The sequence below is a fragment of the Eriocheir sinensis genome, chromosome 2, assembly GCF_024679095.1.
Source record: "Eriocheir sinensis breed Jianghai 21 chromosome 2, ASM2467909v1, whole genome shotgun sequence".
NCBI lineage: Eukaryota > Metazoa > Arthropoda > Malacostraca > Decapoda > Varunidae > Eriocheir > Eriocheir sinensis.
In genome coordinates this window covers 11,373,967-11,383,966 of record NC_066510.1, presented here as the reverse complement: position 1 = coordinate 11,383,966, position 10,000 = coordinate 11,373,967, and the positions used below count along the sequence as shown (strand labels likewise).

The window sequence follows — 10,000 nt, the reverse complement described above, 5'->3', positions numbered from 1 at the left end:
TTTCAGTTCCTCCATTTTCCATTCTTTCCATTTGTCTCATTTTCTATTTCCCATTTCTTCTTCTCTTCCTCTTTCTCTTTCTCTTTATTCTTCTTTCTTCCTGCTCCTCTCTTTTCCTCTCTCTCTGTCTATTTTCCTTCCACTTGTCTTCTTTATCTCATATTTATCATTCCTCTCTTTCGTTTCCTTTTCTTCAATTTTCCTTCTCGTCCTTCGTCTGTCCATCTTTATCTTCGTCTTCCTCTTCTTCCCTTTCGTCTCTAAATCCTTTCCCATGTCCTGGATTTCTTTCCCTGTCACTGTCTTTGTTCTCTCTCTCTCTCTCTCTCTCTCTCTCTCTCTCTCTCTCTCTCTCTCTCTCTCTCTCTCTCTCTCTCTCTCTCTCTCTCTCTCTCTCTCTCTCTCTCTCTCTCTCTCTCTCTCTCTCTCTCTCTCTCTCTCTCTCTCTCTCTATGACTCTCTCTCTCTGTCTCTCTCTCTCTCTCTCTCTCTCTCTCTCTCTCTCTCTCTCTCTCTCTCTCTCTCTCTCTCTCTCTCTCTCCCCCTTTATCTCTTTATCTATCTATCTATCTCTCTATCTATCTATCTATCTATCTCTTGTTCGTGGTATTTATTGCTGTCTTTTTCTTGTCTATTTTTCGCATTTCTTTATTATCTTTTTTTTATTATTTATTTTCTCTCTTCCCGTTCGTCTATTTCCTGTTGCTCTCTGTTCATTCTCTTTCTTCTTATTTCTTTTCTTCCTTTTCTTTATCGCTTCTTGTCCCATTACATTCCTTTTCTTTCTTGTTATGATCTTCTGCTTATTCTCCTTCGTTTATTGTCCTGTCTCATCTATTCCCTCATTATCCTTTTTTTCTCCTGTTTCCTTTCCTTCATTCTCTACCCTTTATTATCCCTCCCCTCCCTTTCTTCCTCTCTCCTTCCCTTACCTCCTCTTTCTTTTCCTCTCTTCTCTCACCCGTTTCTCTTCCTTCCCAATCCTCTTTCTTCCTCTCTTCCTCCCTCCTCCTCCTCCTCCCTTTTCCTCTTTCTTCTTTACCCACTTTTTCTCCCTTTTCTTCTTCCCTCCTTTCCTCTTCCTCATTCTAGCTAACATGATTTTTCTCTTCCTTCTTCTTCCCTTCCTCTTTTTCTTCCCTCTCTTCTTTCCTTCCTCTCACATCCCTCACCTGTCTCTCCCTGTCTCATCTCTCCCTCCCTCACTCCCTCTTTTCTCTCCCTCCCACACCGTTGTTTCTTCCTTACCCTCCTTCTTCCTCCTCTTCCCTTTTACTCATTCTCCTCCTCCTTCTCTTCCTTCCTTCCTCCCTCACTCTTCCTTACCTGCTCTTCCCAATCTCCCTTACATTTCCTCTCCTCCTCCTTCTTCCTTTCCTCTTTCCCTTCTTCCCCATCTCCCCTTCTCATCTTAATCACTCCTCCCCTTCCCCCCCCACAGGTACGGGCGAAGGATGGGGATGCTGGGGAGTGGGGGAGAGTACGGTACACGCTCTCTGGGGATGGCGTAACTTCCCCCTCCTCCTCCCCCTCTTCCTCCTCCTCTTCCTCCCCCTCCTCCGCATCCTCGAGTCCAAGCTTCTCCATCCATCCTACATCAGGTGACATCTATCTCCTGAAGGTAAGGATTGTAGGATGCTGAAGGATGCTGAGAGAGAGAGAGAGAGAGAGAGAGAGAGAGAGAGAGAGAGAGAGAGAGAGAGAGAGAGAGAGAGAGAGAGAGAGAGATGATGTATACATGCAATCAATTTGTTCTGATTATTTTTCCTCCTCCTCCTCCTCCTCCTCCCCTACCTCTGCTTCTTCTTCCTTATCTCCTCCTTTTCTACCTCCAACTCCATCCCTACATTTCCTCCTCCTCCTCCTCTTCCTCCTCCTCCTTCTCCCCCCTTTATCTTTCACCTCGTCATCCTCCTCCTTCCCTTCCTCCTACTCCTCTTCCTTTCGTCTTCCTCCTCCTCCTCGTTTCCTATAATCTTGCCTACTTTTTCCCCTCCTCCTCCTCCTCCTCCTCCTCCTCCCCCACCCCCCAGCCGCTGGACCGGGACCCGCCCCACGGCCGCCCCCAGTGGCGCCTGCGCGTGGTGGCCACGGACGGGGAGCTGAGCGCCGCCACGCACGTGCATGTCAACCTCAAGGACGTCAACGACAACGCGCCGTACTTCCCCACGCCGCGCCTGGCCGTGGCCGTGCCCGAGGACGCGCCCAGGGGTGAGGGGGGGAGGTGGTGTGTTGGAATGGTGTGTAAGGAAGGGGAATGGGGTGGGGAGTGTGGAGAGGTGGGGAAGGAAGAAGGGAGAGAGGGGGAGGAATAGGGGAGACAGGGGGAGGGATGGGGGAAGTGGGGAATGAAGAGGGGGAGAGGAGGATGGGGGGAAAGATGGGGAGGGGATGGGGGAAGTGGGGAGGGAGAAGGGGAGAGGATGGGGGAAGTGGGGGAGGAGGAAGGAGAAGCAGAGGGGGAAGGGGAGGAGAGAGGGAGGGGATGAAGGGATTGGGGGAGGAGGGAGGTGTGGGAAATGAGTGAGGGTGATGGGGTGCTAAGTGGGGGGTTGTGTTAGGATATGTAAGGAAGGGGAGTGAAGGGAAGGGGAAAGGGAGGGGATGGGGAGGTAGGAAAAGATGTGTTAGGTTGAGGAGGAGGAGGTGGGGAGTGGAGGGGTTACTTCACTCCTCCTCCTCCTCCTCCTCCTCCTCCTCCTCCTCCTCCTCCTTCATCTACCATTTCTTCACCTCCTTCACTCTTATATCTTCCTTCATTATCCTTCTTCCTCTTTATCTACTAACCATTCTTTGCCATTTCCTTCACCTTTCCTTCTTTCTTCTTTACCTCCTTCTTCTTCTTCGCCCTTCTTCCTTCATTCTATTCTTTCTTCATCCATTTTTCCACCTTCCTTGCATTCCTTTCCCTTCCTTCCTCTTCCTATTTCTCCTTCACCCTCCTCCTCCTCCTCCTCCTCCTTCGTCTATGATATCTTCACCTCCTTCACCATCTTCCTTTAATTTCTTTATTTATCCATTCTTTACTAATTCCCTTACCCTTCCCTCTTCCTTCTTTACCTGCTCCTTCCTTCCTTCCTTCCTTCTTCACCTCTCCCTTCCTTCACCTTCCTTCCATAAACAAATCTTCCTCAACTACTTCATTTTTGTTCACTTTTTTTTACTCTCCCTCCCTCTCCTCCTTCATCTAATTAATCCATTCCTTCACTTCCTCTTCCCTCTCTCCCACACACACGACACACCTGCACACCCACACACCTGTCCTATACCTACACCTGCCCTCCTTACACATACACTTACACACCTTCCCTGCTACACATATGACACCTCTTTCACATCTTCACTTCTCCACACTTTCCTCTCCCTACACCTCTTCACCTTCCTCTTCTACACCTTTACTTCACTTCATTTTCCTGCCCAGAGAATTTTAATCCCGGAGGGAAAACACGTGCGGGCCCTCATAGACGCCACACCTCAAACTCTCCCGCGTGACTCGACCGATTTAAAGCCGCCTCCCTCCAGGTGTTGACCTTAGTCCACGCGGATACAAAATTCATCTTAACTGTAAAGCACAGAATTATATCGTCTTGCAACAGTAAATAAAAATTAAAAAAAGAAGTAATCATGCCGTCCAACTATCTCAATTGCTGTAATTGTTCAAAGAAATATGCTGCGATTCATTACCAAGCCAGCGACTCGATGTGTAGGTACTGTGTCTTAGACTTACGTATTCAGGCACTACAAACAACCAACGAGGAACTACAACGCTCCAATGCGTTGATCTGGGACACCATGATGGCCTTCCCTCAACTCCCTACCCCTCATTCTTCTTCTTCTTCTTCTTTCCCCGCCCTTCCTACTCCAGCTTCCTCCTCCTCAAACTCATATTCTGACGTTCTGACCCAACTACATACCTCCTCCTCCTCCTCTGCCTCGCCTGAACCCGCCTCCATCCTTAATATTCCTTCCGCCCATCCACCTCCTTGCTACCTCATCCACTCCCTCCTCTTCTCCCTCCACCACCCTTGACTCCTCCCTATCCTCATCACCACTCCATCTTCCCCTTCCACCTCCAACACGATCTCCTCTGCCTCGCCTCAACCACCCCACTCCTCTGCAACGCCTGATCCCGCCGCCACCCTTACCATTCCTTCTACTCCATCCACCTCCTTCCTACCCCATCCACCTCCATCCACAGTACCACTCCCCTTTCTCCCGCTCTCCTTCCTCTCCCTCCAACACCCTTGACTCCTCCCCTATCCTCATCACCACTCCATCCTCCACTTCCACCTCCAACACGAACTCAACCTCCGCCTCCTCCTCCACTTCTGATACCACATCTCCCTCCATCCACCTCACCTCCACCCTTTCCCAGCCACCCACTACTAACACCACCACCACTTCCAAACCCACCTTAGCCCCGCTCCCCTTGTACCTCGCGCCCTTCCAGAAGAAATCACAAGACCATTCTACCAGCTGTCACTTGTACAGACAGACGCTGTTTCCTGGTATGGGCAAACTAACTACTAGAGTCAATTTAGTTGGAGACAGTGTGGTGAGAGGCCAACTTACAGGTTTGTGGTCGGAATACGTTGACACGGCAGCGTTTCTGTATCCCCAGGCCAATCTGGACGATATTGAATCAGCTGTCGATGCAGTTTCAGTAAATGCGAAGGACGACACAGTGTATCTGATCCATGCGGGAACCAACGACCTTCAGTCAACTCAAATTCAGGACCTGTTAGCAAAATACCGTCAAGTCATTCGGAAATACAAGACCAAGTCCCCTCACATCATCGTCTCTGGAATTCTACCGAGAGTCAATACGTTCGCCGGATACAACAACAGTAAAGCGTACGGCGTCAACACTAGTCTAAAGCAGTTATGTAACGATGAAGGCGTAGGGTTCACGAACGCATGGCATCACTTCAACCAGCGCCCAGATTTGTTTTGGGAGGACGGACTCCACTTGAACGAGGTTGGTTCGGCGCGGCTAGGAAGGCTCCTGAACGATGCAGTTGAAAGCTTCTCGAAAAGCTATTCAAAAACTGGAGGCGAGGGCAAGGCAAAGCAACCCTTGATCAACCGAACCGTAGCGTCGATGCGGCTTGCAAGAAACTGTGTAACCAACGACGCCTCCGACAAGCGAACTCATTCAACTCAACGCGGCCAAACCAGTAGTCACATTTCCATTTTGTACACAAATGCACGCAGTCTATTACCCAAAAAGGACGAAATTAGGGCGTATATTGCAACTGAGAAACCAGATGTGGTAGCCATCACAGAGACTTGGGCCAACTCTGCACATCTAGTATCTGAACTGTCATTTCCCGGGTACGAAAGCTTCCAAAAAAATCGAATGCACAAGAAAGGAGGAGGAGTAATTTGCTACGTAAAAAGTACGCTCCCTGCCATAAAAATAGACAAACAGGATGCAGAGAATTACGACTCCGTCTATGTGGAAATAACGAATAATAAGAAACTAACACTTGCGATCGTATACAGGCCTCCAAAACAACAAGCAGCCGATGACACTGCCCTGTACGAAGAGCTTCACTCTTTAACACAAAGTAAACAAGCAATAATAATTGGGGACTTTAATTGCCCTAACATTGACTGGGGAAAATTGACTGGAGATCAAGAGGGTAACAGGCTTATAGAAATGGTGGAGGATTCGTTCCTCACTCAAGTTGTAACTCAACCAACAAGAGAAAACAATCTGCTGGATCTGGTATTAGTAAGCGACCCCGACCTCATTCGCGACTGTGAAGTTGGTGAAAAAATTAACGGTTGCGATCACCACTTAATCCGTTTCAATGTCAACATAAGTCACAAACTCGTAGACAATCCGTCAGTGATACCAGACTACAAAAAAGCAAATTTCAACCTAGCCCGTGAGCTGCTTCCCTCCGCGACCTGGGACCAACTTCACCTAACCGACAATACAATCGACAACGTGTGGAACAACTTCAAAGATAAGCTTTGGGAGTAGAAAAAGGCTACAGTGCCGACGAAACCCAGGCGAGTAAATGGTGCCGTAGATCCACCGTGGATGACCAGAGAAATAAAAGGGCGGTAAACTTAAAAAAGGAATTATAACCTAATGAAAGAGAATGACACGGCCGAAGCCCGTACTCAGTACCACAACAGCCTCAGAGCTTGTCGCACCCTTATTCGGAGTAGTAAACGCAACTACGAAAAACAAATAGCGCGTGACATCAAGACAAACTCAAAAAAATTCTTCACATACATCAGATCGAAAAAGAAAGTAAAATCCAATATTGGTCCCCTGACAGACGAGACTGGAGCTGCAACTCAGGACAGTAAACAGATGGCCAGAATCCTCAACAGTAACTTCGCATCCGTATTCACAGTCGAGAACATCGAAACCATGCCCGAGAACCCTGACCCGCCGAGGGGAATCACGCCCCTGAAAATTGACTCAATATGCGACCAAGAAGTGAAAGAGTATTTGGATAAACTCGACACGAACAAGTCAACAGGACCTGACGGTTTGTCCCCGCGGTTATTAAGAGCTTAAACAACAAATACTTCAGCCACTCACTAACATATTCAACCAGTCTGTTCAATTGAAAAAGGTCCCGGAAGACTGGGAGATGGCGAACGTAACACCAATTTTCAAAAAAGGAGACAAAAGCGTTGCATTAAACTACAGGCCCATAAGTTTGACATCAGTGGCAGGAAAAATACTCGAAAGATTATTAGAGACAAACTTGTTAAGTTTCTAGAAGACAATAATGTAATCTCCGACACCCAGCATGGCTTCAGAAACAAGCGCTCCTGCCTAACGAATTTATTAGACTTCTTCCAAGGTATATATAAGAACTGGGATGCCCACATCCCCAGTGATGTTATATACCTGGACTTTCAGAAAGCCTTCGACAAGGTACCGCACGAGCGACTCCTTAAAAAACTGCACTCGGCGGGCATTGGAGCCAATCTGATCGCGTGGATAAGAGATTGGCTCACCGACAGAAAACAACGAGTACTACTCAACGGACAGCCTTCCGATTGGCTTCCAGTCACTAGTGGAGTGCCTCAAGGGTCAGTGCTGGGACCCATTCTCTTCATCATATATATCAACGACCTCGAATCAGGACTGAAATCCACAATATCGAAATTTGCTGATGACACTAAGGTGGGGGGAAAGGCCCTCACAAAGACCGACTGCGAAATCATTCAGAAAGACCTCAATCACATTATCGAATGGTCGGAAAAATGGCAAATGTCCTTTAATGTTGACAAATGCAAAGTCATGCACATTGGGTCCAGAAATAGTAAACACACATACATCATGAATGGGAGACCTCTGCAAGCGATGCAGGAGGAAAAGGATCTTGGAGTCACTATCAGCAGTGACCTGAAACACGCGAATCACTGTAAAAAAGCATACAACAAAGCCAACACTATGCTCGGGTTCATAGCGAGGAACTTAGAGTGTAAAACGCCAGACGTGATGCTATACTTGTATATTCCATGGTAAGACCGCATCTCGAGTATGCAGTACAGTTCTGGTCTCCTAATTACAGAAAGGACATTGATTTACTGGAAAGGATTCAACAACGCGCCACGAAAATGATTCCAACCTTATGGGCTCAACCGTACGAGGAACGACTCAAACGACTCAATCTCTTTACAATGGAGAAAAGACGCCTACGAGGGGATATGATTCAAGTCTACAAGTATCTAAAAAAATTCAATAACGTCGATTACTCCAATTTCTTTGAATTGCAAACCAACCTTAGAACTAGAAATAACGGTTTACCCATTCAGTCTAGTCGATGTAACACAGACATCGGAAGGAGTTTCTTTTCAAACCGAGTCATCCGTCACTGGAACAATCTTCCTTCAGAAGTAGTAAATGCGAATACTATCAACTCCTTCAAATATAGAATCGACCGTCACTTCGCTGCGTCGGGAGTAAACTGAATATTGAGTTGCTTTCATCTGCTCCTCAATATCGAGGCGCTTTCATCTGCTCCTCAATGTCGAGGTGCTTTCATCTGCTCCCCAGGCCCCAGGCTGTCGAGCAGATTAAATCACCAAAGCGGGCAACCTCGTAATGAGCCAATAGGCTTTCTGTTGCCTGCGTTTCCATGTTTCCTCCTCCTCCTCCTCCTCCTATTTCTCCATCCTCTTACTGTATTTTCTTGTTCTCTTTTTTCCTCCTCCTCCTCCCCCTCCTTCTCCTCCTCCTCTGCTTCCACTTTCTCCTCATATATCCACCCTCGCCCTCTCCCAAATTTTCTCCTCCTCTTCCTCATCATCATATATTCACTCTCACCCTCTTCTTAATTTTTCCCCCTCCTTCTCCTCCTCCTTCACCCCTTCACCCCCTGCCCCCCTCCCCCAGGCGCCTCCGTGGCCCAGGTGCTGGCGCGGGACAACGACGACCCTCGGGAGGGCGGCCACGCGCGGCTCACCTACTCGCTGCTCAAGAACGTGGTGGACGAGGCCAGCGGGCGGCAGCTGTTCGCCGTAGACGGCCGCACGGGGCTCGTCACCACGGCGCTCTGCTGCCTCGACAGGGAGCGGGCGGCGCGATACACGCTCACGGTGGCGGCGACGGACGGCGGGGGGCTGAAGGGTGCGTGCGGGTGTGGGTGGGTGTGTGGGTGTGGGTGTGGGTGTGGGTGTGTGTGTGGGTGTGTGGGTGTGTGGTGTGGGTGTGCGGGTGTGGGTGTGCGGGTGTGGGTGTGAGTGGGGGTGTGGGGGTGGGTGTGTATGCAGGTGTGTGTGCGGGTGTGTGTGTGTGTGTGTGTGTGTGTGTGGGTGTGGGTGTGGGTGTGAGTGTAAAAATATTTATTGTCGTTTATCTATTCGTCTATTTATTTATTTTTTTTCGCTTCGTGCTCCCTGCCTACTTACTTACCTATATGCTACTTACTTTCCAACCTCTACCTACCCACTTACCTACCTACCTATCCACTTACTCCTACTCCCCACATCCCCCCCAGCCACGGGCACGGTGCTGGTGGAGGTCACGGACGTTAACGACACGCCGCCGAGGTTCGCGCGTCGCTCCTGGCAACTCCACGTGCGCGAGAACCAGCCGAGGGACGCACCGCTGGCCAGCCTGCCCGTGACAGACCGCGACACCCACACCACGTTGGCCTTCGCGGTGAGTAAAGGGGGCGGAGGAGGAGGAGGAGGAGGGTATTTTTAGAAGTTGTAGGAGAGAGTTAGATCCGTGTGTTAGTGTGTTTGTGAAAGTGGTGTGTGTGTTGATAAAGGTGTAGGGTGTAGAGCAGTGGTTTTTCACACGAACGTACGATGGCTATCAAAAGGGAACATTCTTGGACGGCTTTATGAGCTACGAGAAGAAGTAGCAATATTTCTAGATTCAAAGCAGAAGGCAGACCTTCATGACAAACTCCAGTCAGAAGGCTTTCAGATAACTCTAGCTTACCTGGTGGACATTTTTGAAGCATTGAATGCTGTGAACCTTAAACTACAAGAGAAAAACATCAACATTATCATGCATCATGACACCATTCGAGCCTTCATGGCCAAACTCGACCTCTGGAAATGTCGAATTCAGCAGCGAAATACAGCCAGTTTTAGGAACTTGGATTCTGCTGTCGCTCACAGTAACCTTGACTCTGAGTTAAAGAAACAAATAATCACTCATCTAAGTGACTTGAAAGCAGAATTCATCAAATACTTCCCAGATATAGACGAGAAGCGTGAAGCCTGGAAATTCATCAGGAACCCATTTCAATGTACGTGAGGAAGCTGATGTTGCTGATGAAGTCCAGGAGGAGTTCCTTGAGTTGAGGTTCAACTCCACAGCTAAAGAAGACTTCAAAGATATGGATTTGGAGACGTTCTGGGTCAAGTACCTTCCAGTTTACCCTTTGATCTCACATCAGGCTCTTCGGATTCTAACAATGTTTGGATCCACGTATCTATGTGAAACTGCATTTTCCACGCTCGTTGCTATCAAAACCAAGTATGGAAACCGCCTGAACGTTGAAGG

General features: G+C 48.5%; 1 protein-coding gene across 1 annotated transcript in view; it reads left to right on the top strand.

The window, feature by feature from the left end:
- The window catches only part of LOC126998159 (putative neural-cadherin 2), a 96,232-nt gene that overhangs the window by 79,316 nt on the left and 6,916 nt on the right, over positions 1 to 10,000 (top strand). The window contains exons 5-8 of the mRNA XM_050859599.1: positions 1,442 to 1,621; positions 2,034 to 2,211; positions 8,375 to 8,608; positions 8,979 to 9,142. Of these exons, the coding sequence (XP_050715556.1) occupies positions 1,442 to 1,621; positions 2,034 to 2,211; positions 8,375 to 8,608; positions 8,979 to 9,142 (756 nt within the window). The remainder of the gene's footprint in view (positions 1 to 1,441; positions 1,622 to 2,033; positions 2,212 to 8,374; positions 8,609 to 8,978; positions 9,143 to 10,000) is intronic.